Raw genomic sequence first — 27,090 nt, 5'->3', positions numbered from 1 at the left:
GAAGACAAACCTGTGTCTACCCTGTCATCTGTCACCACGTGTGGCAGCTAAGCTTCACACCTGTCCATTTAGGGGACGGAATGAGTGTGATGACTCTTGTCAAGAGTCATTCTAAGACTGAATCCCTCAATGTACACATATGTCAGAACATTCTATCATGCGTCTCATTATATAAAAATTGTCAAATTAAAAATTACAAAAATGGAAAGTAACTTGAAGGCTGAGATTCTCAGGCTCCCCAAAACCACCAATATCAAGAATATGACATTGGGGCCCGGCGGCGTGGTCTAGCGGCTAATCCTAATCTTGAATGCCCCTGATTCCCACATCGGCATCTGCTCTAATCCCGTGAGCTCCACTTCCACTTTCCATCCACTCAAAGCCTGTGGCCTGGGCAAGCAGTTGGGTACAGCCCAAAGCTTTGGGTCCCTGCAACCACGTGGGAGACCTGGAAGAGGTTCCTGGTTCGAACCTTCAGATCAGCACAGCACCAGCTGTTGTGCTCACTTGGGGAGTAAATCATCAGACAGTAGATCTTTGTCTCTGTCTCTCCTCCTCTATGTATATCTGCCTTTCCAACAAAAATAAATAAATCTTTTTTAAAAAAGAATATGACATTGATATTTGAATCTAAGATTTTATGTTCACCAATAAGTTGCAACAGCTTGTTTTGTGTTTGGAAGTCTGTGTTCATCAAAAAACATAGGAACAACACAGTAATCAAAAAAAGCCAGCCATATTCAAAGTTCAAGCATTTCCACAATTACTATTGATTGTGCACGTGTGCACTTAAAGGGAGAAACAAATGCAGTAAGAATAAGAGTATGTTTTTTTTCAGCTGGGCAACTTCATTGCTCATTAAGCCAGATAGATTAAATAATATTTTGATGCTGGAGATGAATAACTCTGTAATTGTTAGATTAGCACTTCACAAACATTGCTTTATTTAATCCTCATGAAAGTTCCGCAAATTGGGTACCGTTATCCTATTTTACGGTGTCATGAGCTGGGATTCAGCAAAGGTTAAGTAATCTTACCAAGGCCACACAGGCAGTAAGATGAAAGATTTATTTTTGAGTTGAGATTGTCTGACTCCAGATGCACTTTGTCTTTTTTATTTTTATTTCATGTTTGGTGGTGTTTACATAGTTGATTAAGGTGGGAAGGGTTGAGGACTAGGGGAAAGTGGGAGAGACCACTATTTCCACACCTTCCTTATCTTCTTCATGTATCTGGGGGGAGGTGGAGACAAGGGAAGAAGCTACACCCAGCCTCTTAACCGCCCCTGTACCCAGGGATGCGGAACAGCCACTTACTGTCATCCCAGGGTCCCCAGTGAGGAGCATGTTCTGAGGGGTCTGTTCATGCAGTTTCAATAGTTCTGACATGCTATTGATTTTGCAGATCCAAATCAATCCTTCCAAGGTCCATTGGCTGATACAGTCCACCCCAGAATCTCCCTTCACCCAGAAATTTCTTGTCAAGCTTCTTTGGAGTAGTTGACCAATTTGTTCTGCTCTCCTTCCTCCGTTATGGTACCACATGTCCTCTGCAGGATGTAATGAATTGCCTAATACTCCATGCAGATGCATTTCTTATTGAACACACTACATAGTCAGGGCTCAATATTTCCAGTCAAAGCCTAGAGGATTGAATAGAAAGGGCAGGTGTAAGTAATGCAGTAGACTCTCAGAAGTGATTTCCTGGTAGTTAGTACCAAACAGATTGTATGCACTTCTCTTAAAATGCAGCACTATGGCTGGAGCTGCAAGAGTTGACCCAATGAAGGATGAACAACAGTTTCTTGGTTTTTCTTGTGCAAGAGACATTTCATGGAAGAATGGTTGCATAGGTAAATCAGGGCCCGAGTTAATCAGCTTTTAATCCCTACAGTGCAAATCCTTGAGAGAAACTGCTTTAAAGGAAAAGTAGTATTTGAACTCATGGTTGTGGAGGTTCACAGCCCAAAACTGAGCTGTGTACACTGTACTGTCATCTAATGGAGGCGGTGGATGGCAAATTGTATGCAGAGGATCCATGACAAGTCAGAGACAGAGACAGACCACACACTCACCCTCCATGTCCATGTATCCTTTCCTAGAAAACTGTTATGATCTGACTGACCATGGGGCTCCAGCCTAGCAACCTAGTCTAGTCCTACCATTTCCCAACGGCCCCACCATCAGACATCAACACTGGATCAAACCTCTTTTCTGAAACTACTGATGGTAGGTTTTCTAGTAAGGACTTAGAAGATAACTCCACAGCCCAAAGCAAGAACTATTGCCATTCATGGCTTCTTCAAGTTACATATGCGCCCACCAAAACCATTGAGACTCCCCTACTCAACTCCAAAATATAGAGAGGAGGATCAGCCTGCCTGGTTGTTGAAAAATAGTCCAAGTCAATGTTCACTGTGTGGCAAGGGAGGTAAGAAATGCATATATGAGCAGTTTACTTGAGTAAAACCAACTCACTGATTGGGAATGAACTTAATGACCTTGTCCTTAGTCGCACCTTCCATTAATTGAGCAAATCAAATAATTCATTACAAAAGCCAATGGCAACAACCAAATGGCCTATTACATAATGCTAAGGCATATTCAGTGCCAAGAAGAATAGGAAGACACACAAACTTATCTGATTCATGTGCCAGAAATTTGCTTCAAACCATCAGTGTAGGGATTTGTGAAGAATTTGGCAGTGCTTGGTGTGCAGTAAGTATTCAGTTAGTGAAAACTAATTATATTCTCTCATTTTGATCAACTTATTCATTAAACAGTAGCTACTGTAGGCCCACTGTGTCTACACATGGAGAACACATTTTAATCAAAATGGATTTAATCCTGACCCTCTCCAACTTGAGGAATGAGACCGATAGAGATGTCTCTGCAAAAACTTGCAATTTCTTCTTTCATTTGTTCTGAGATCCATCTTGGAAAAATTTCCTTAATCTGCCTGCTCTAACATTTCCTTTTCTCCAGTCCTGAGCTCAAGAATTCCTCTTTGCGTCTCCCAGCACTTAGACTTCTCATCCTTTGAATAATCTGTTAAGTTAGCCCAGGTTTAACTTACAGTCAAATTGCTGCTACCACACTTGCAGGTCCTAATAAACTAGAATCTAGCCTCATATATAACTCAACTAAAAGCCCAATTTAGGGGAATAGTTTTGTAAAAGTTAAGGCTCAGTCTATCAAAGAAGGTGGTCTTCAACCCATCAAATAAGAAAGTGGTAGTAAGATGTTTCCATCAATCAGGCTGTTTCCATACCTCACATCTGTTTTCTGTACATAAATACTGCTTGTGTACATTGTGGGAGAGGGATCATCTAGCTCAGAGGGCCACCCACTTTACAAGTTTTCTTTTTTTTTTTTTATTATTATTGTTGCTTACATTGTATTATGTAGTACAGCTCCATAGGCGCTGGGGATTCCCCCCACCCCTCCCACACCCCTCCCCCCATGGTGGATTCCTCCACCTTGTTGCATAACCATAGATCAAGTTCAGTTGAGATTCATTGCTTGCAAACACATGCCTAGCATAAAGTTCCATGTCCTATTGTCCAGATAAGTTCAGTGGCCTCTTGGGGAGACCTTCTATGGTCTGAAGATAGGTCTAACAGAGTAAAGATCCGGTCAGTTAAAAGCCCCAACAAGGCCTCAGTATCATTATACAACATTATGGAATTAATTGACATAGTATTGGGTAAACAATATGTTAAAAATAATGCAAGTTCCATTCTTCGAGACATCTGGGTTGAGACAGTATCAATGACAGGTTCAAAAAATAACAAACAACCAAACAAAAATTACACGTTAAATCAAGGCAAACATGTGGTATCTAATCTTTTGGGATTCACTCATTTCCCTTAGCATTATAGTTTCCAGTTGTGCCCATTTAGCCACAAAGAACTGCATTTTGTTTTTTTTAATAGCTGAGTAGTATTCCATGGAGTAGATGAACCAAAGCTTTCTTATCCAATCTTCTGCTGATGGGCATTTTGGTTGCTTCCATGTTTTTGCAATTACTGATTGTGCTGCAATGAACATAGGGATGCATGTTGGTTTGTCGTAAAACAGGTGTTTTGGATATATTCCTAGGAGTGCTATTGCTGGGTCTTTTACCTATTTAAACTGTTCAATTTAAGTTGCATGGAGTTTTTCTTTTGACAGTCCTTGTAATACAGACAGCTTCATTGTCACACCATCACTTATTGGTTCATGCTAGTATTAATTTAGAATCCTCAAAGAGTTGATTCATTATATATATATATATATATATATATACACATACACACACACAGATACATATATATATATATATATATAGTGAGCATTACAAAGATTTAATGCATTAATTATTGGGAGAATCAGAAGAATCTGGTTCAAAAGAAGATATAAGGAATGGATGTAAACTGGAAAAGAAAAACATTCTGAATAAAATTGCCAAATAGTGATAAAGTGGTTAATGTCCTAGAGGCAATACATCCCCACTGCGTGTTACAGCGTCTTGATTGAACAGAGGAGCTGATGTGGGATAAATAGACAGGACTTTGGTATAGTATGGCTAGCTGGGAATACTTGGCACGCTCCCTCTCCCACCATCTAATTCAACTCGACACTTTGCCAATCAAAATGCCACCTTTCTTTGGAAGCATATACTTCATCCAGGACCTAAGGGGACACCAGGAAAATATGGACATTGTTCTGTATGGAACTTGCGTGGGAGCTTTACCCACTATATCACAACAGTGGCCTGCAGGTATTCATCTGTCTCTCCTTCCCTACCCTCTTTTTCAGGCCAATCTGGCTCACCACTCACTTATGATGGGTATTTCTCTGTATGTTGCAACCCATGCTCATATGTGCACACACCTGTGTGTGTGTGTGTGTGTGAGAGAGAGAGAGAGAGAGAGAGAGAGAGAGAGAAACAGAGTGAGAGAGATTTTCCCATCTTACGAATAAGCTATATCACTTTGTGCACCTTCTTTGTGTCAGCACTTAGTGTACTTATCTTTGTGCAAGACAAGACCCTGGAGCCTCCTCCACACCAAAATCATTTACTTTTCTCCCAGACAAAAATAATTCTCATGTTCTCAGTTTGTTACTACTTACAAACTTCAGAGTCTGACCCTTCAACAACAGCAAATTGTAAAATCAAGATAGTCACAGATGCCAGGAGAGTCAGGTGGCACAATGTGGGTTTGTTGGAGAGTGCTTTTGTGTAACTTGGAATGGACATATCTTTTTAAACTTTTCTCCCAATCCTTGTAAAAATTTAAAACCACTGGTTTCTGTGGTTGAACATATGCTGGCAAGTGATAGCAAAAAGGATAGTTGGCTTTAGGTTCAGGGAAACCTAAGTGCATTTTATGACTTCACAACCTTACCTCTGTGGGCCTCAGCTTTCTCAGAGGCATGACAATGATCACCCGAAAAGTTTAGAAAATGCAAGAATGCCCTGGGTGCCAGTAAATATTAGTTTCTTTCTCTTTTCTGTTCAAAGTAGAGATGTACCTTGCACTTCTTGTGCCACCCTTTCTCTGGAGCTCCAGCAGGACGCCAGAGCTCTGTGTGATCAGTTTGCTGTAATTCTTACTGGTTTAGTTACATTTGGCTTATGATTTTGACAGTCCATCTTATTTCTGCATCTCAGTTTAGCCTTTGCTACAAGTAAGATGGTACAGTAGTTCTTAACGATGGAGGGCAATAGTCCTAAAAGAGGGTTTGAAATTGGGGCAGAGAGAGCTTTTCAGCTTTTCATAGGACTTGGCGAGTGCTCTTGATACTTTATGTCTGGTGTCCATGGAGGGCAAACATCCTCAGTGTCCAGTCCTGTCCCCTCAAGATGGGACTGTGTTGTCCAACAGGTCAGGAACACCACCTTTGAGGTGTCCCTTTCTTCATGGGACTTCAGATGTCATTGAGAACAAGTTGATGCTTCACTGGTGCTTCCTTCAAAGGTTGGCAGATATACCAATGCATGGAAAAAGCCTCTTAAGCTACTTTACAATGTATTTTAAAATGTTATTCAAAAAACAGAGACTCAGAAAGACAGAAAAAGTTAGACATAGATGATAGATAAATGATAGATAGATAGATAGATAGATAGATAGATAGATAGATAGATAGATCTTCCATCTGTTGCCCCATTGCTCGTCTGCCTGCTATATCCTGGAGATCGACCAATCTGAAACCACAAGCCAGAAACTCATTTTGGGTCTATCATGGGCTGGCAGAAACCCAGGAACCTGGATCCTCACTGTTTCCTGCTACAGAGTGTCTTAGAAGGAAGCTATGAATCAAAAGTAAAGTGTAGGACTTGAACCCAAGCACAGACATGGGATGTAGACTCCAGGCAGCATAATCACTGTGACAAACACCTGCACCAGGAAGTCCTCTTTTGGTAAAAGAGAAGTATATTTTGAGGCTGGTGCCCTGGCATACTAGATTCAGGCTCTGCCTGGGGTTCCAGCATTTGGTATAGGCACTGGTTTGAGCTCTGGCTGCTCCGATTTGGTTTTTTTTTTTCCTTTTTTAATTATTATTAATTGCATTGCATTATGTGACACAGTGTTATAGGCACTAGGATTTCCCCCCCACACACACCTCCTCGATGCCTCTCCCCATGGTGGATTTGTCCACTTTGTTGCATTACCACGGTTCAAATTCAGTTGACGTTCTTTCATTGGAAGTATTTACGAAGCATAAATCCAGCATCTTATTATCCTAGTGAGTTCAACGATTTCTTGGTGAGACCAATTCCGGTCTGAAGGTAAAGCCAGCAAAATATCATCCCAATCAATTAAATACCCCAACATAACCACAACAACAATTTACAGCATTGTGGCATTAATTGAGATGGTATTGATTAACCAATATGTTAATAGGAAAATGCAGGTTCTTAACTACATCCTGTGACTTCTTCATAGACATTTCATTTTTGGTTTATATTCAACCGGGTTCTATACACCTCAAAATGGCTATTGATTACTATTCAGCTGTCTCGTGTCTATTTTCATTTTAGTATTTAGCTGTTTATAGTGTTGAAGCATGATTTTGCTGAACTTGGTTGCTTTTCAGATGGTCTGAACTGGTTTATAACTCTAGCAAGACATGTGTCATCAGTTTAGGTACAGGACATTTTTTTAGGAGGGATATGCAGAGAAATCCCCAATACCCCAGTGAGGCATAACTAATCTTTGTGAACACCTAGTGAGGTATGAGTGAATCCATGCTGATCATTTCCTGTCTGATTCTAAGCTTTCCTTGTTGTTGTCTGTCTGTTCTAGGTTTTTTGTTTGTTTGTATGTTTGTTCGTTTGTTTTGAGGGGTTTCTGCAGTGATCCTAATGGTCATCGTGAGAGAGGGTGGGGACCCAGAGCCGGAGTTAGGCAAGGACCAGAGAAAGCTCGCCTCCCTAGTCCCGAAGGAAGTTTATTATTCTTCTGTTTCTGCAGAACACTAAGGGCTCCTGGTTGTCGTTCTGATTATGCTGGTTTCTGCATGGCAGAGTTTGTACTTCTTCCATCCCCTGTGGAAGCTCCAGATGGGGGTGGATGACCTCAGAGTTCTCTGCCTCCGAAGGCACTCCTATTTCCTGTGGTCTCCTTGGCAGTTGGAATGTAGTCCTTGGTGTCCATACTGATAGTCCTTGGTGAGGATCTGGGAGTCTTCAGGGTTGGGATACATGGCTGCTCCATTTTTGATCCAGCTCCCTGCTAATGTATCTGGAAAAGCAGTGATAGATGACTAAAGTCCTTGGGATCTTGGACTCATACGGGAGACTTGGAAGACACTCCAAGCTCCTGGCTTCTAACCAGTTCAGCTCCGGTTGTTGTAATTGTTTGAGGAGTGAACCAATGGATGAAAGAGTCTCTCTCTCTATCTATCTATCTATCTATCTATCTCTCTGCCTGTCTCTCCCCTCTCTCTGCCTGTCTTTCTCTACCTTTCAAATAAAAACAAAGAAATCCTCAAAAAAAAAAAACAGAAAGAAAACAAAGTGCATTTTATCTCCCAACATTTTAGCAACTGTCAGATAATTTTTTTCCCTGAAACACAGCCCATTGGTGTTGACCCATTTTTGGCTGAAGGACAAATCTTTCTGCTCTGCCAGCCATACCAAGTAGATTCAGTTTCTACAGGAAGTATGCCAGGAAGCCTCTGGTCTTTATTGAGTTCCCAGGCCTGGGGCAAAACAGGGCAGCCTTGAACCTACTGTGTGAGGACTTGGCTCTGTGCTAGTATGCTGCGTAGTTAAATGCTTGTCTTCCTCTTGATTGATAGCAGTTTTCCTAATGGTTGCCACTCCTTTGACTCATTCACTTAGGGAATTTTCAAATATTCACTCACATCCACTGGGCCAGGGATTCTGCTTGGAGTGGGAGAGTAGTTTTGCATAAAGAAATGTCATAAGGTTGTGTCAGGACAAAAACAAGCTCTAATGGCCTCTGAAACTAGTGGCCCAGTGGAAAGGGAAGTAGCTTCTGCAGTGACTAAGCCCTTCTTTCTTTAGGAAGCAAGGGCTGAGCAAATGAGGGAGCATGCCAGGCACGCAGGAGGCCACTAGAAGGAGGATCCCTCTGCCCATATCCTTGGCAAGTTGGACAGGGTGCAGCAGCTGCCTCCCCTCCTACACCTCTTAAAGTAGCCAGCATTCCAAGCCTGCCCTTTTGCGACTCATTTGTTCCATTGGTTTCCCACAGGGGCCAAATGGATCAAAAATGGCCAGTTTGGGGGAAAAGAAAGGGAGAAAGCAAGGACACAAGAAGGAAGGAAGAGAGGAAAGGGAGAGGAAAGAACGCAGGGAAGGTGTGAAGCAGAGGTACAGGAATCGTGGACATGTCCTCCCAGATGGTCCAAAGCCAGGGCAGAATCCATAGCCAGGGCTGCAGTTCTAGGTTCCAGGGTTGAGATGCTACCCACGGTCTGTCTCCCCCACATTACACCAGCGGCTTGCGGCTTAGAATCATGTGGGGATTTGGGGAATCTTCCTGCCTTGAGTGTTGGTGACTTAAGGTGCAAAGGTTAAATCCAACTTCAGCGACCAGTGTTTGGGTAGATGACACGAGACAATATAACACAACAACACTACACAGATCTCATTGCCAGAAAGGTGGGACTCCAGGATACACCAAGGAGAGAAGTGGTTTGTGGGTAAATTTTCTGTCATTGGAGTTGTAGTCTTGAAAGAAGAGCTCATTCAAGACTTTTCAGGTAGAAAGCATCCCTGTGTATTTCCTGAGGTCAGCACTACCCTCAAACAAAAATATGCCAAGGCTTACAAGGCAAAATATGATGTGGTGAGCCTAAATTAAAGTCAAAAAGCACATGTCAAAATTGAATTTGAGGGCCTGGCATGGTGGCGCAAGTGGTTAAGGTCCTCGCCTTGCACGCCCGGGATCCCATATGGGCGCCGGTTCCATTCCCGGCAGCCCTGCTTCCCATACAGCTCCCTGCTTGTGGCCTGGGAAAGCAGTCGAGGACGGCCCAAAGCTTTGGGACCCTGCACCCGCGTGGGAGACCTGGAAGAGGCTCCTGGCTTCGGATCGGCATAGTATTGGCCGTTGCGTTCACTTGGGGAGAAAATCATCGGATGGAAGATCTTCCTCTCTGTCTCTCCTCTCTGTATATCCGCCTTTCCAATAAAAAAATAATAAAAATAAATCTTTAAAAAAATAATTTAAAAATTGAATTTGATTATCCGCTAATGGAATTGGAAAGAATAATGGAAAGAGTACATAGAAAATGGTGTCAGACACAGCTTCAAGAATGTCTTAAGATCGACAAATTTGTTCTTCACTACAATAGGTGATTTAGCTTATCTTATTGTTCCCATTTTGTAGCTGGAGAAGAAATACATGGATCCTTGGGCATTTGCCACAGTGGTTAGGCTATACTGCCTGGGAATCTCATACTGGCTATTAGGTGTTTGAGTCACGGCTTCATTGGCCATTCCAAGTTCTTGTTGCCGTGCACCCTGGGAGGCAGCAAGGGATGACTCAAGTCCTTGGGTTGCTGCCACGTAGGCGGGTGGCTCAGGTTGGGTTCTTGTCTCCCAGCTGCATCCTGGCACACTTGGGCTGTAGTGGGTATTTGGAGAGTGAAGCATCACATGGGCACTCTCTGTTGTGTGTATCTTCCTGTCCAGCTTTCAAATAGAAAAATGCAAATCAATAACAACATGTAACCAAGGAGATTCTTGATTCACTGCAAGGACTGAGGAGCCAAATCCCAGAGAAGGCTCTGAACCAGTCCCCTGGCACTGCCTTCTCCTGGCCTTGTTGGAGAGGAGGCACCTGGCAGAGCTATTGGTTTGGTGAAGTGGAGTAGTGACGGTGCCTGTGTCAGGGCAGTGATGTGAGTCAGTGTGAACAGGCTTAGCTGCTGTGGGACCCTGTGTGTGGACAGGAACTGCTTGGGACAGGACGCAAAGCTACCTCCTGAGTTTCCACCTTCCATCTCACTGGAGACCACTGATGCCCTTGGCTTCACGGAGCACTCACTGGAGAGGGATTGGGTTCCTGCCAGGAACAGATAGAAAGGGCAGGGAGAGAGAGTGCACCAGTGTAGACTCAGGGCTCTGCAAGGTGACACTCAGGCTGTGTGAGCCCTGTGCTGTTTAGAGACAAATTTTTGAGCCAAAGGGAGCAGCAAGGACAAGGATCCAGACATAGGCTTATCCACAAAGGAGAAAAGCTGTGTGCATGACTAGCTCAGTTCTAAGTGGAGGATGTGGGTGTGAAGCTCGAGTGATGTTTGAGGTGTGGAACCTAGCGGCCCGGAGCTGCTGGCTCCATCCCATATCTCTCCATCCTCCTGTGTCCTACACGTTACTTCACGCGATTACAGGTGTGAGCTATGCATAGGTTTCTCAGAACTCAAGATCATGCGCTTTTTTTCTTATGCATTTTTAAAAAATTATTATTATTATCATTTTATGATAAAGTTCCATAGGCAGTGGTATTTCCCTTACCACCTTCCCAATCCCCTCAACCCTCACTGAGTTTCACTGTATTGTTACTATAGTATAGTTCTTCATAAAGTCATATGTCCATCAATGTGGGCATGGCATGGACAATGACAGAGAGTGCAGCATCCTATCGTCAAGATATAGTAAGCAAAGTTTCATTAGGAGTCCATCTTTGATGTGGAAGTAGAAATGCATATTGTATTGTATTGTATTCTCATATCTGGATATGACAGTCTCCATTACACAGTTACTGTACATCCCCTTAAATGAAAAGTCATAAACAAAATCAATAAAAGGAAGAAAAAGGAAATTAACAATGCCATGAAGTTAAATAACATGCTATTGATTGACTAATGTGTCGCTGAAGAAATGAAAAAGAAAACTAAGAAGCTTCTTGAAGAAAATGATGCTGCTGTATGATCTATGAATCACTGAAGAATTTTATGAGAGTATTGAAGAATGAAAATAACAAAAAAATCAAAATCCATGAGATATAGTTTCTGCTGATCTTTGTTGGTGAGCTATGTCTCCTGTAAGCAACACATAGAAGGATTTTGTTATTTTAATCCAGTCTACTAATCTGATGTTTGATTGATGAGTTTAATGCTTTTACATTCAGGGTTAATACAAATAGGTGTTTATTTGATCCTGTCATTTTAGGAATGGGTTGTTCATTGATTTAGTTTTTTGTTGTTATTTTACTGGGATGTTCTTCCCATTTGCCTTTGGTTTTGTTGAGTGCTATTCCTCTTCTCTGTCAAGAGAACATCTTGAAGTATCATTTGTAGGGCAGATTTAGAAGAGGCATATTCTTTTATTGACTGTGGAAGAATTTTCTTTCATTTTCAAAGACAAAGGAAAGCTTTACTGGGCATGTTATCCTAGACCGGCAATTTTTTCTTTTAGCATCTGGAATATGCCACTCCATTCTCTTCTGGCCTGAGGAGTTTGCTGTGAGAGATCTCCTGTGAGTTTAATTGATATTCCTTTATATGTCAATTGATTTTTTTTCACATACACATTTAAGGATCTTATCCTTGTGTTTGATTGAAGAAAGAGTTTGATTATCATGTTTTGTGGTGAAATTCACTTTTGATTAAACCTGTTGGGAGTTCTGTGCCCCTCCTGGATGCTGTTTCTCAGTTCTTACTCTAGATTGGGTAAATTTTACATTAATATTTCATTATATACAACTTTAATCCCAGTTTCTCTTTCTGCACCTTCTGGGACTCCTATAACTCTTACATTTAGCCTTTTAATAGTGTCTTTCAATTCTCAAATACCTCTTTTAGCTTCACCCAGCTCTGCTTCCAGCTTTTTGTTTATTTCCCATTCATTCTTCTTGCTCTTTCATTCTATTTTGGAGACTCTTCGCTGTACTTTTAATTTGCTCCATAGTATTCTTCATTTTTGGTATATCAGCTTTCATTTGATTCATTTCAGTGTCCTATATTCCTAAATTCTTTGAACTCCTGCTTTATGTGCTTCTTGCTGTTGATAAGGAGCTTTATAACAAGTGTTTTGAATTCTGAATCCACCATTTTCTTGATGTTTTCCTCAGTGAACTCTGAGGTTGGCAAAGTCTTTTGTTCCGTTCAAAGGGAGTCTTCAGTAATATTCATTATGCCTTTGTCTCTTCTTTGCTCTTGGTCATTTTACTTCTGGTTACCAAATTCTTCTCCTTGAGGCATATTTCTAAGCTGCGGTACCCACAGGTCTACAGTTTGATTTTGCTTATTGCAATTTGTACAAGGCCTTTGTTTGCATTCAGTTGTGCTACTCCCTCCAGCGAGTTCCAAGTCTGAGTTATTATGTTAGATTTCCACCAAGGTCTCTGTAGTCCTAGCTCCTGGCTCACCACTCATCACCTTCTGTAATACCGTACTGAAGCTGCACGATTGTACAACCTTTCTCGCATTTCCAGTTGGAGCAGGTCCCAGGATTAGGGAGACACCAAGTGTCCTATATATCTTGGTTGTTGGTAGTGAAATTCTTGCCGGAGGCTGTTGGCCATTAGGTCTGAAGCACATGGACCTATTTTGAACAGTATGATGACAAAGTCAGTATTATTTTATGTGTGGGACCAGTTCATTGCACTGAACTCAGTGAGTTCTCACCAAACTTAACACATGTGCAGCTCACTGTTGTCACTGCAGTCATAAAGCCTTTGACACACCGTACAAAATGGCACCTGATGTGCCACTACTAGTGCTCTGGATCTGTTGCTGCCAGGTCTAAGAACTACTCGGACTTACTTTGGATGGAACCTTGTTGCTGGGGTAGTTCTGGCTACTGCTGCAATTCAGATGGCCGCTCACTGAATGCTGCTGGGGCATTGGCCAGTACAACACCACACCACTGTGTTCACTGCTTTGCTGTGTCTGTCAGTCTCCAATACCTCTCTGCTGTTGTTCGGTCCTTTCCTGTTTCCTAAAATGTTCCCTCTCTGCTTCACACTGGGTACTGTTTCTCCGGCTGTTTAAACGTGTTGGTACCCTATGCTGCCATCTTGATTCCTGATCATGAGCTTTTTAAAACCAGTGGAACAACATTTCTGAAATGCTAACTTGTAAGCACAACAGCTGATTCCCTGTGGTTCTGATTCCCTGTGGTCCATTTCCAGGCACAGAGAGATTTTTTCCAATGAAATTTCCTCTGGATCAGAACATCAAATGGCACACACTCTAAGCCAAGGAGAGTGCCTCGGGGTGTCCCGGTTTAATATTTCCTCTGGGAGTTTATTTGACATTTATCTTTCTTGCAACAAGGCTTAAATCATACATGATATTTAAAGAACAGTAACTGGACTGCTTCAAAGTAACTTGGGCCTCACAAAGTCATATGACTGAATGCCCATCTTCAGGGCATTCTCAGGGGTTTAGTGTGACAAATATGGTTATTTGGGGGAAACACAGAACACGTAATCACAGTAAATAGAATTGGGAGTAAAGGGCTGCCTGGGACGGGCATAAGTCAGAGGTCATGCCGTGGCTTGACTCGTGTGTCACCTAGGAGAGGGCCTGTGTTTGAGTCCTGGCTGTATGTTGTGTTCCTGCTTCCTGCTAATGCGCTCCCTGGGATGCAGTGGTGATGGTCCAGTGGCATGGGTCACTGCCAGTTACATGGGCCCTCAAGGTTGGTTCTGGGCTCTTGGCTTCATCCTGGCCCAGTCCTGGTATTTCAGGCATTTGGGGAGAAAATATGGAGCATATAGAAGATTCTTTTCTCTCTCTGTCTCTTTTTCCCCTGCCCGATTGGCTACTCTACAATCAATCAATCAATCAATCAATATACTTACTGATACTCAAGCACTATTTTGACAAAGAGTAGATGGTAAGTATTTTGGACCTTTCAGGCCAAGAGGCAAAATTCAACAGAATATGATATAGTGATAGAGAGAGCCTATTTCCACATTTTTAGCTCGACTTCTATTTAAAATATATCAATTCTATAGTGTTTTTTGAAGTGAGGTCTATTTGTGAGAATGGAACTGTGTTTTTAAACTAATATTTGTCCCAATGAGGTTGAAAGTTAGCGTTCTTGGCATCACATCAACAATGTCTTTGCCTCATGGACTATATAAAGAGGAAATGGAATGGATTTGGCATTCAGGTCACAGTATTCCAATCCTTAATATAGAGATAAGGTTCTGTTGTTTAAAATCCTCTGTGGTTATCAACACATCACTGGCTTGTGGCAATCTACCCTCAGGGGACAATGTAATAGCTCCCCATGTGTAGTCCAAGCACCTTAAGTAGGATATGTCTACCTTGTCTCTTGTGCCTTTTGCTTTATTTTGCCATCTAAAGTACTCCTGCACACACTAAGACTGCATACCCATTGTGAGATAATAATCTGTTAAATGTCATGTGATTACATCAACTCTGATTGTACCAATATTCTTGACTCTTATTTTAGGACAGAATTAGATGAGTTGTAATCTGTTTGATCCATTTTGGTCCTGCTTTTAATGTTTGCTGAGTGGGGCATAAAATCTAGGACTAGTAATTTCTCTCTACTGAGGTTAAAATAAAAGTCTGAATACTGCATTCAGTGCCTTTGGTTTATGGAAATTTTCCTTGTTTTTCCTGAGTACTTGCACAAATAAGCTCTTTCAGAGAGGACATTTGATGCTGTGGTTAAGATGCCATCAAGTTATGCCTGCGTATCACAATGAGAGTGCATGGCCTTGGTCCCACCTCTGCTGCCACTTCCAGCTTCTTGTTAATGTCACCCAAAAGGAAGTAGATGTTGGCCAATTAGTTGGATCCCTCTCACCTGCTGGGAGCCCTGGGTTGAAGTCCTGGCTCCTGGCTTCAGGCTGACCCAGTTTCAGTTGTTACAGCCATTTGGGGAGTGAACCAGAGGTTGGAAGAGCTGTCTCTCCATCTCTGTGCCACCTTGCCCTTCAAATGCATCTCAAGAGAAAGGAAGAAAGAAAAGTAGGAAGCAGAAAGGAAGAGTCAAATCTCCCTTACCCAGAAGCCCCAAAGATTCTTTTGTCCTGTTCTCCCAGTCTATCACTGAACATCCGCTCTTAAACAATGACAGTAATCAAAATCACAGATGGAGAGTGAGTCCCCTCCAAGCACCACTCCTGTTTCACTTGCTTCAGGCACTCCCCAGGAGCTAGCAGGGCTGAGAGCTGGGAAGCACCCTTGCCATCCACTTGTCGAATTTGATGCTTTGCCTGCTCTGAAGAGATGCAGTGCTCTGTTCTGTAGACACACCCTTCTTGCCTCTGAGGGATGCATTTGTTGATTTGGGGGAAACACAGGACACATCGTCCCAATCAATAGAATTAAGGGTAAAGGTCAGAGCAAGGGAAAGAAGTCATGCTTTTCTCTACAGCCTCTGAATGCTCTTAAGGATCCAGGCCTTGTCTGCATAAACAGTTGGCAGCAGGAGGGATGGGTTTGAGTGTGGATTTCAGTTGATATCCTGACTGAGCTGGGAGCCTCACGTGTCTCCTGCTAGACAGCTGTTTCCTGACACATGGTGCGATGCAGCCTGAGCCCATCACAAACATGGCCTCAATTGTGACTAATTTTTAAGTGTCTTCAAGGACATACATGTCCTCCAGGGTACCAACTCTCTGTCCCTTCAATGGCAGAGCTGCACATCAGAGGTCCTAGCATGATTAGTTGGCTTTCACATGGTTCTTGCCACAGTTCAGCAAAGTAAACCAAATACCAGGTCTGGGGTACCAAGCCTGAACTGAATTCAGTTTCATGACATGGAGAGAAGAGCAAAATTTAGGGAACTTCAAGTATCTACAGAATCTTTGCTCACTGACCTTTCAACAAGAACAAGAACAACACAATCCCACATTTACTTATTTATTTGAAGGTCAGAGGAAGAGACAGACAGAGAGAGATTGTGTATCACTTTATTTATTCCACAGATGGGTACCACGGCCAGGGTTGAATAACCAAAACCAGGAGCCAGGAACTTCATCTGGGTTTCCCACATGGGTGGCAGATATCCAAACACTTGTGGCATATTCTATTGCATTTCCCTAGGTATTAGCACAGAGGTTGATTGGAAATGGAGTGACCGGGGCAGGGACCAGCTCCCATATGAGATTCTGGCATTGCAGGCAATGCATTATCTACTATAATTTTAAAAGCATTTTACCAAAAAGTTACTTACTTTCTTTACCTGATATGTGTGATTGTGTTTGTGTGTCTGTGTGTGTGTGTGTGTATGTGAGAGAGAGAGAGAGAGTGTGTGTGCATGCTTTCACCACCCATCTGTGTAATTAGCTCACTCTGAAATGCCTACAACTGCATAAAAGGGGGTCAAAGCTAGGAGCTAGGAACTCAACGTGAATCTAACATGTGTGAAGCAGGCACCCATCCGCTTGAAACATCACTGTTGACTCCCTGTTGCACATGAATAAGAAGCTGGAATAGGAGAGACTATTCTTGAACTCAAGCTGTCTGGCATGGGATACAGGCACCCCAAGCAGCATCCTAAGTACTAGTCCTGATACATATCCATGGCAATGGCATAGCAAGCTAATCCTGTGCCTGGGGTGCTGGCATTCTACATGTGTCTTAGGTGCCCTACTTCCAAACCAGCTCCCTGATTGTGGCCTAGGAAACAAACAGAGGATGGCCCAGGAGCATGTGCATGTGAACCTGTATCCTGACTCCTCACTTCAAATCAGCTTAGCTCCCTCCATGGTGGCCATTTGAGGAGTGAACCAGCAGATGGAAGACCTCTTTCTGTCTTTCCTTCTCTCTTCATAAAATCTGCCTTTCAATTAGAAAAAAAAAAAAAACCTTCTTAAAAATTTGTTTTAAAGAGAAGGTTGATGGCCATAAGCTCTTTTTCCCTATGCCTAACACTTTTTGCTAAAGAGTGGTATTGCTTGCATTTGGTGGGGCCCCACTGCACAGACTCACTAGAATGCAAGGTTTATCAAGGGTGTGAAAAGATAGAAGCCATCTCATGGAGTGGATGGTGAGAGGAGATGGGATGTGCAGATGCATTTTTGATAACTGTTAGCTGGCCTCAGCACCAGCAATGTCTGCTTGTCTCTCTTGGTACCTTCATGAGGTGGGAAAATGGTCAGAACAAGATTTATATAACTTTTTTGAAAGGGTTCATGTTGGGCCTGGCACAATAGCCTAGCGGCTATAGTCCTCATGTTGCATGCGCCAGAACCCCATATGAGCACCGGTCCTAATCCTGGCAGCTCCACTTCCCATCCAGCTCTGTGCTTGTGGCCTGGGAAAGCAGTCAAGGACAGCCCAAGGTCTTGGGACCATGCACCCCTGTGGGAGACCCCAAGGAGGATCTGAGCTCCTGGCTTTAGATTGGTTCAGCTCTACCCATTGCGCCCCCTAGGAGAGTAACTCAACAGACAGAAGACCTTTCCCTTTGTATCTCCTCCCCTCTGTATATGTGACTTTCCAATAAAAAAGGTTTCATTCTGTTTATTTGAAAGGATTAGTTACAGAGGAAGATGGAGAATAAGAGGGTGAGGAAATGAGAGAGAGAAGCAAAGAGAGAGTCATATATACTCCTTGTAACGGTTTAACCAAAATGTCCATAATGGCTAGGGAAAGACCAAAGTCAGGAGCCATAGACTTCTTCCAGCTCTACCACATGGATGCAGGATCCCAAATATTTGGCCATCATGCACACATTCCCAGGTGCATATGCAGATGCTATATTGGAGGTAGAGCAGGAAAGGCACAAACTACTTCGAAATGGGGGCCAGTGACAACAGGATTCAATCAAACCAGAGTCAGACTACATGCAACCATGTCCTATAATCTCGGAGTATGTATGAGCCCAGGGCTTAAGAGGCCACAAGAAACGGGACAAATCACAGATCAAGACACACTCCCAGAGATCTGAGAGTGTAGGAGAATGGGGACTGGGGAAGGAAAAATCCTGGGAGGTGGCAGAGGTCTGGAGAAGCCAGAGGACGATAGCTGATGCATGGCCAAGGGAGTCAGTCATTCACCTCCATGAGCCCCACACTCTCATGGCCACAGAGACAACGCACAACACTGCAAGGTGCATCGTTTATTGCGAGTGTAGAGGGAGATCATGCTCACATTCCTTAGGGTATGACAGAGAGAGTCAGAAATCCACAAGGACTTTTGATTACAGAGGGAGTGCTGGCAGTTAGGGACAATCCTGAGGATGTGTGGAGACCATCTTTACATGCAGCAGTAGGGACAGGAATCAGGCCCTAGAACTTGACCTGGAGAGATGTGATGGCCAGGATGCAGAGAGGCTGGTGCTGAGGTGAGTAGGCAGTTACCTGGTGCATAATACACATAGAGGGGAACAAATACACAGGCACTTAATAAATATTTCCTGAGTGCAATGGTGGAGAGCTGCTTCTAATGAATGTTCCAATTTAGCTTTTTTTCCAGAAAAAAAAGGGGAGTGAAGAGCACTGAGCAAATGATTCTCTACTCTGACTGATGCCTTCTTAAATTTTCCTGACTGTCACCCCCAGCTTCCTTTCCCAATAATCTGAGAACAAAGCCCAGATCCTCCCACAAGGTGTTGACCCAACCCTTCTCTCCAGCTCTTCTCAGAGCTCACCAACCTGAGGGCTTAGGCCTATGCCTGGTCTCGGGCTTGGAGGCAGCGATCTGCAGAGGAGGAATAGAACATGTTAAGGCACCAAACCCCAGTTCATGAGCCAGGAAGGAAGCAGCTGACTCACCAGCCTAGGAACAAGGGGACTGGCTGTGGGTGAACCCATTCCTGGATTTCTCCTCTGTTCCATGATCATTTGTTAGAGAAAGAGAAGACTGAACTTACCAGTCTTGGTTAGGTCCAGTATGTTTTCCTTCACGATGCCATGTTCTTGACTCAGTTGCACATACTTTTCCCTGATTTCTGAGCTCACATCAGGTCCTCGGCCTGTAAGAAGAGTGGCAGTCATGGCTGGGTCTTGTATGCTGACTTGTGGAGGTGAATAAGGAGAGGAGCGTTCCCCAGTGGAGGGAAAAATAAATGGCACCATGTGGGGCTCAGTCTGAAATCAGGTGTTGGGAGATATATGACACCAGCAGGGCATGTTTGGGACTCAATGCCAGACTTCAGTATCCCCTCACCCACAGGTTAATCAGGGTGAGCATTGGTATTCACAGTGGGGAGAACGTCAGGGGATGAGACAAAATGAGTGCAGGATTTCTTCCTTCCACCCTGCCAGCCCTCTCTCCTCCAAGATGGGAGCTGGTGTGATAAGATTGTACCGTACAGTCCCATCAGCCGAAAGCCATCCCCATTGTTTCCATTCTTGAGAATGTAAATCAAGTATTCATCGGAGACTATGTCAAGGATGCGAAAGACATTGTGTCCATTATCTGTGGGCAGAAGAACAAGACTCAGAACTTGTTTGACCAAGAAAGAGGCCATTGACATTCTTTGCCTGTTCTTTCCACACAATAAAGTCAAGAAGGAAGTCGGTTAGTAATGCACCTCCCTGGACTATAAGAGGTGGTGTCTGTGGAAAGGGATGCTGCTAGGTTGGCCTCCAGTGGTACAAACATGCAGCCACAGCAGCCGCTCACCCTGGTCTTCTCTGAGACCTGCCCACCTCCCTCAGCAGCTCTCCAGGATGTGCCTCTGACCTCCTCCTAATTCTCACTGACATCACACACTGAGGCCGCAGCCTGAGAAGGTTGTCACAGTAGTGAGCACCAGCTCTACTCAGAAAGGCATAGGAACAAGAAGCTGTCCTGCCCCTTTGCTGTTATTCTGAGACTTCACTTGCATGGCAAGCAGCACATGAGATCATGTCACCTTCTTTCTCATCTGACAGTGTTGTGTGCCAGGCATTTGCTTGGACCTGTAATTCTCTCCCACAGTGAAGACACTAGGATGTTGACTCTTAGATGTCCCCAGGATGGGACCTAAATCATCATTGACAAATGCTATGAAGTATCAGGGACTTGGTAAGACACACCTTGTAGTCAAAAGCAGAATTGAGGAAGCCTTTTGGGGTATACGTACACTCAAAAGAATATTCTCCTTCCTCCTCTGTTGGATCAGCCACTAACTCATGTGCAGCACATTGTCCGTTTTCACTGGAAAAGAGTGTAAGTAGATGACCAAGAGATATTAATGAGACTGACCTCCTCGCCTTCTGCTCTCCTTCCCACTCCAGTTTCTTATTCTACTTGTGAATATTTTTGGCACAGTGATCAAAGAGCTTTTACTGACAGGATTGCCTTTGATCTGATACTTGGGGAAGAGCTCACACAACTAGTTCATCATTGCTGTTATCACCACTCACCAGAGTTGTTACCATTATAAGATCCCTGCTTTTATGAATGGCAGACTGAGTGTTCACCACACGCTCATTTCTTAAATTAGTGGTTTACAAATGTTACCAGGTTTGGTTATCAAAAATCAAAATGCAGAAAACAAACAGAATAAAAAATTCAGAGGTAGAATTGTCACCATCAAATTTTTACTAAGGGAGTTGGAACTGGAAAGATCTGAACGTTCTTTATCATGCAAGTGGTAATTGATAGATTCCCAATGAGGCTGTTGATCCCCTATGTCGTTGATGCTGTGTAATGCCATGACAATATTTAAGACTGATGTCCCTTTGCCACTTTCTTTATCCACTCTTGGTACATTAATTCCTGTCACCAACTCTGCCATTGAAATAGAAACGTCTTGAGTCCACAAATTCCTGGACCAGTGCCAAATCCTCAGATTTTGGGTTCTGTCTCAGTGTGTGTGTGTGTTTGTGTGTGCGTTCACACAAAGCAACATGTGCACACATGTATGAATGTGTGAACACACAGACTTATGTGTCAATGATACCAGGTTTCCACTTTTCTCCTTCCTTACAAAAAAGAGTCTCACTTACATTATATGATATATATAGGAAAGAGAAGAATTTTTCAAGATATCAACGTGTTTCACAAACATTCTCATGCTTCCATTTTCTTCTATTATTTCCCTGTGGTCAGAGGCCAGCAGAACAGTATACCATTCCCCAGAAAGCTACAGTGAAGAAGGAAAATAATTAGGTAAGAGAATAGCAGAGGGTTTGCCACATGGACATTTCTGCCCTTTAACCTGGGCTAGGGCTCATAATGGTGATGTATTGATGGAATTAGAATTGTGGTCAATGGACACCACCTCTGTGGTGTTTATCACCATCTCTCCCATGGGTTGGAGATCACCAAACACAGTTTTTGAATGTGGTACAATAGCTACACATCTTTTTTGTTTCATATGTTAAGGACCCTCGGGTCATCCAGAACCTGCCTGAATTCAGCGTCCTCCAGTCCAGGAGTGGCTGTTGGCACTACAGTTAAGATACTGGCTGGGATGCCTACAGCCCATATCGGGACCCTGACAAACTTGTAATTCTAACTTCATGCTATTGTGCACACTGGGAAGCAACAGGTTGATATCTTATGTAGTTATGTCCCTGTGAGCCATGTGGAAGTCCTAAATTGAATTTGGGTTCCAGGCATAAGCCACTGTGAGAATTGGAGAATAAACCAATAGGTAGAGCTCCCTGTGGATCCATCTGTCTCTTAGGTAAACAGACAAAACAGGGAATGCTCCACACCACCCACCACAGTTAGATATCGCTGTACCTCAGACCCTACCTCAGACACATCAGCAGCTGCTTCCTTTTGGGCACCAACCAGAGCCAGTGCCACACACAGCCACAGCATCTTCATCTTGGCAGAGGTTGTTATCCCTTCTTCTGTCACACCAGGGTGGAGTCTTTCTCTGACTGTTTCTTTGCTTTCCAGTTTGCCTGAATTTATACCTCGTGGCCTGATTGTTTTTCTATGGGGCTTCTCCTCTGCCCCTCCCCTTCAGGAAATGGCCTTTCCAGCTCTGGAGGGAGGCCTGGATTATTCCTGCCCATTTTACATTCACCACCCTATCTCCTTAAGATGTAGAAAATGACCTTCAAGTCTTAAAACCTGTTCTCTAGGAGAATATGGGATGGGAAACCATACCGCCACTGGGAAACAGATTCAATTGTGGATCTTGCAGGGAATAACAAAGCTTATTCTGTGTGGAAAGAGACGAAGACAAGTGGAAAATAGGGGCATGTGGAGAATGTCAAGTGTTCCCCCAACTCTTTTGGAGAATTTAGATGGGTGAATTACCCAGGGTTTCCAAGTCTCCAAATCCAACAAATAATCAAAACAAAGTACCATCACAAAGCACTGAAAGGGGCTGAACAAAGCTGTTCAGTACATTTTCATCTCTTCTTTTTACTCACTGAATTCAGTCTCTGTGGTCTTCTTTGTCCCTACAATGAATATGAAAGAATTAATCAACCAACATAATTCTATGTCATGGTACTCAAGAGTCCATCAATGCAAGATAAGAACCCTGAATTAGGTGTTGTGCTACCATGGATAAAGTTACTACCTGTGACACTGGCATTCCATATGGACACCATTTCAAGTCCTTGATGTCTGTTTCTACTCCAGAAATTCTGCTAATGGCTTGAAAAAGCAGCTGAAGGTGGCACAAGTGCTTTGGCCCTTGCACTTATGCTGCAAATCCAAATGAACTCAAGGCCACGATGGCAATGTGGGAGTAAATGGAAGCTCTCTCTCTCACTCTGTCTCTCTAACTCTCTGTGTGACTGTCTGCTGTCAACATACACATGTAGAGTCTGAAACAAATTTCTTTTGAAAATGATATTTTCCCTTTTTTGAAATAACTTACACTGACGATGAAGACACAAGTGACATATAGGAACATGCAATGGCCCAACTTACTGGTGCTAAACCCAGACCATGGTAAAGGGAGTGATGAGGGATGATGACTGTGTAGAATGTGCTTAAGGGCACAGGCTTTGGAGTCCTGCAGGCCTGCTCCATTCCTGCTCCTATCAGTTTGAAGCTTTGAGAACATATTTTACCTTCCTAGAGGATTCCTCTCCATTTCCTCTTCCTGAGGACAGTTATGCCTGCCGAGGAGGCTGCAGTAGGGATTCAATGGACTGATGAGCATAAGTGTCAGGCATATGTGGACCTGGTGGGATCACAGCCTGCTACTGGATATGGTAGGACTTGGGAAGGCCTTGAGAGTGAGGGAGGGTACAAAGGTGTGGAGTGCATGTGTGTGTGTGAAGAGCCCTCTGAGTGAGAGCCATGTGGAGAGTCAGGGTCTGGTGTTGCCAGCAGGACTGTTCAAAGCTTCAGTCAACACTTGCCTTGTGCTAAACACCTTCTCCTAGTGTCTCCCACCCCAAGCCAGAAAGAGGCTGGTGTCATGGGAGGGGTTGGGCATAAGGCACTAAGCCTAGGAACTGTGGCCCCCTTACACAGCCATGCCACACCTTTGGTGGACACTCCCCAGTTCCTGCTCACCTGAGATCCAGTCACTGTTATTTTGGAGCCCATATTACTTTCCCCTCAGAGGCATCTGTGTGTTTCACTGTCTTTGAGATGGAAGAACTGAGCTTGATATCTGGTGCAGAAGGCTGGGTGCCTTGAAGTTATTTTCTCCACTGATCCTGTCTCAGAACAGGTAGAAGCCTGTGAACCTCCCAGGGAACCCCACTCTTTCCAGGTTGTCATGCTGATGGGAGACTCAGCTACTACTTATGACATCCTACTGTCAACACTAACTCTGTGTTCATCAGGCACCATATTGAAACTTTTTGTTTCTGTTTTCATGTTCTCTTTTAGCAGGGATTGTTAGAAGAAATTTTACAGAAAATATTTGTAGGAATAGGTCTGCTCTCTTTGGAGAGGCATATCTAATATCTATTGTTAGGTCATGGAAGTAAAGGGACAGCATAGGCCTGAAGTCTCTGATCAGAAGCCCGAGTTTAGATGATGCTCTCTACTATGAATTGAGCTGACTGTTCCTCATTCTGGATATTCATGTTCATTTCTAATCGACTACATTTTGGTAATTGGCTTAACTACTGGCCATGATGTCTGTCAACAGTGGGATAGCCAGTCAAGGCCTCCAAAATATACAAGAGGCATGACTCAATATACCCAGGGGTTTGATGAAAGAAACCAGTATGAAACCAAAGCTGAATTAATAATCTGTCAATCAGGATTGATGCTTTGATTTATAATAAAATTCCTTTAAACACTATTTTAGCACTGCATCTACGTATTTGTGGAAGGAGCCATGGGTGAGTAATCTGAAACCACTGTCATAAATTTTAGAAGAGTGAAAAAGAGTACACTCAGATGAAATATTGTGTTTTGTTTTGGAATGATAGGAAGAAGTAGACAGATGAGAGATGGAGAAGGATTAAACAAAGTGTGATGTAAGCATCATGTGTACATGGAACAGATTCAGTTCATGAAAGTTCATTTATCCAATATCTACAAGGAATAAACTTGATGTACATTGTGAGAGAGGTAGACATGGACAACACTTGACTGTGGAGTAAGTTAGTCTGTGGTACAGAAATTTGCTTTAGGAGCTGGTACTACTTCATTTACAAAGAATAATGACTTCACCAAGTTTAGCTGTCGTTGTGATATGCTTGCCCACGTGTTGTCTGTAGTTGGTGCTTGGTGTGTTGTAGAACAAATCATGTGGTGATCAATCCTGAAAAAAAATCCTGGACTGTTTAGGATTAGGTTTGAAATAAGACAGAAATGAACCAAAGAATGTATAGAAAATCAAAGGAAAGAAACTCAATGTGAGAATGGGGAATAAAACAAGAAGAAGGAAAACATAATTTGACTGACCACTTGATTGCAGGTATGGAGCTGGAGGCTTTTCCTCCTGGAAGGGCACAGCTTAACCTAAGTGGTGCAAATTGATAAGGTGGGATCAGGACAGAAGCAAGCTCTCATGGCCTCTGGACCTCTTGTGACCTAGTAGAAGGGAAGTGGGTTTTCCAAGGAGTAAGGCCTATTTCCAGTGGGAATCAAGGCGTGATGGTAGAGTTGATCTCTCATCTTGTGGGCCCAGAGAAGTCATCTCCTTTACTCTCAAGGTGGAACAATATCTTTGAGGAGTGAGTCTCTGTTGGCATGACAGTAGAAGACAAACCTGTGTCTACCCTGTCATCTGTCACCACGTGTGGCAGCTAAGCTTCACACCTGTCCATTTAGGGGACGGAATGAGTGTGATGACTCTTGTCAAGAGTCATTCCAGGACTGAATCCCTCAATGTACACATATGTCAGAACATTGTATCATGTGTCTCATTATATAAAAATTGTCAAATTAAAAATTACAAAAATGGAAAGTAAATTGAAGGCTGAACTTCTCAGGGTCACCTAAGCCACAAATATGAAGAATATGACATTGACATTTGAATCTAAGATTTTATGTTCACCAATTCATTGCAACAGCTTGTTTTGTGTTTGGAAGTCTGTGTTCATCAAAAAACATAGGAACAACACAGTAATCAAAAAAAGCCAGCCATATTCAAAGTTATATTTATTCAAGCAGTTTCACACCTACTGTTGATTGTGCAAGCGTGCACTTAAAGGGAGAAACTAATGCAGTAAGAATAAGAGTATGTGTTTTTTTAGCTGTGCAACTTCATTGCTCATTAAGCCAGATAGATTAAATAATATTTTGATGCTGGAGATGAATAACTCTGTAATTGTTAGATTAGCATTTCACAAACATTGCTTTATTTAATCCTCATGAAAGTTCCGCAAACTGGGTACCGTTATCCTATTTTACGGTGTCATGAGCTGGGATTCAGCAAAGGTTAAGTAATCTTACCAAGGCCACACAGGCAGTAAGATGAAAGATTTATTTTTGAGTTGAGATTGTCTGACTCCAGATGCACTTTGTCTTTTTTATTTTTTTTATTCCATGTTTGGTGGTGTTTACATAGTTGATTAAGGTGGGAAGGGTTGAGGACTAGGGGAAAGTGGGAGAGACCACTATTTCCACACCTTCCTTATCTTCTTCATGTATCTGGGGGGAGGTGGAGACAAGGGAAGAAGCTACACCCAGCCTCTTAACCGCCCCTGTACCCAGGGATGCGGAACAGCCACCTACTGTCATCCCAGGGTCCCCAGTGAGGAGCATGTTCTGAGGGGTCTGTTCATGCAGTTTCAATAGTTCTGACATGCTATTGATTTTGCAGATCCAAATCAATCCTTCCAAGGTCCATTGGCTGATACAGTCCACCCCAGAATCTCCCTTCACCCAGAAATTTGTTGTCAAGCTTCTTTGGAGTAGTTGACCAATTTGTTCTGCTCTCCTTCCCCTGTTATGGTACCACATGTCCTCTGCAGGATGTAATGAATTGCCTAATACTCCATGCAGATGCATTTCTTATTGAACACACTACATAGTCAGGGCTCAATCTTTCCAGTCAAAGCCTAGAGGATTGAATAGAAAGGGCAGGTGTAAGTAATGCAGTAGACTCTCAGAAGTGACTTCCTGGTGGTTACTACCAAACAGATTGTATGCACTTCTCTTAAAATGCAGCACTATGGCTGGAGCTGCAAGAGTTGACCCAATGAAGGATGAACAACAGTTTCTTGGTTTTTCTTGTGCAAGAGACATTTCATGGAAGAATGGTTGCATAGGTAAATCAGGGCCCGAGTTAATCAGCTTTTAATCCCTACAGTGCAAATCCTTGAGAGAAACTGCTTTAAAGGAAAAGTAGTATTTGAACTCATGGTTGTGGAGGTTC

General features: G+C 43.1%; 2 protein-coding genes across 2 annotated transcripts in view; both read right to left on the bottom strand.

Annotated features, from left to right (window-relative positions):
* The window catches only part of LOC121144807 (major urinary protein 4-like), a 50,389-nt gene extending 28,165 nt beyond the window's left edge, over window positions 1–22,224 (bottom strand). The window contains exon 1 of the mRNA XM_040963349.1: window positions 22,089–22,224. Within this exon, the coding sequence (XP_040819283.1) occupies window positions 22,089–22,163 (75 nt within the window). The 5' untranslated portion in view covers window positions 22,164–22,224. The remainder of the gene's footprint in view (window positions 1–22,088) is intronic.
* On the bottom strand, window positions 18,610–20,764 carry LOC121172513 (major urinary protein 20-like). The gene is made up of 6 exons (XM_041004568.1): window positions 20,715–20,764; window positions 20,467–20,540; window positions 19,707–19,817; window positions 19,270–19,371; window positions 19,052–19,097; window positions 18,610–18,757 (listed from the first exon to the last, which is right to left on the bottom strand). The coding sequence occupies exons 1-5, from the start codon at window positions 20,762–20,764 to the stop codon at window positions 19,066–19,068; spliced, it is 369 nt and encodes a 122-aa protein (XP_040860502.1). The 3' UTR covers window positions 18,610–18,757; window positions 19,052–19,065.
* Window positions 22,225–27,090: the final 4,866 nt, after the last annotated feature.

The sequence above is a fragment of the Ochotona curzoniae genome, unplaced genomic scaffold (genome assembly GCF_017591425.1).
Source record: "Ochotona curzoniae isolate NIBS_2020 unplaced genomic scaffold, NIBS_Ocur_1.0 scaffold_3208, whole genome shotgun sequence".
In the NCBI taxonomy this organism is placed as follows: domain Eukaryota; kingdom Metazoa; phylum Chordata; class Mammalia; order Lagomorpha; family Ochotonidae; genus Ochotona; species Ochotona curzoniae.
The sequence above is the reverse complement of the archived record's forward strand: the minus strand, read 5'-3'. Positions and strand labels throughout refer to the sequence as shown.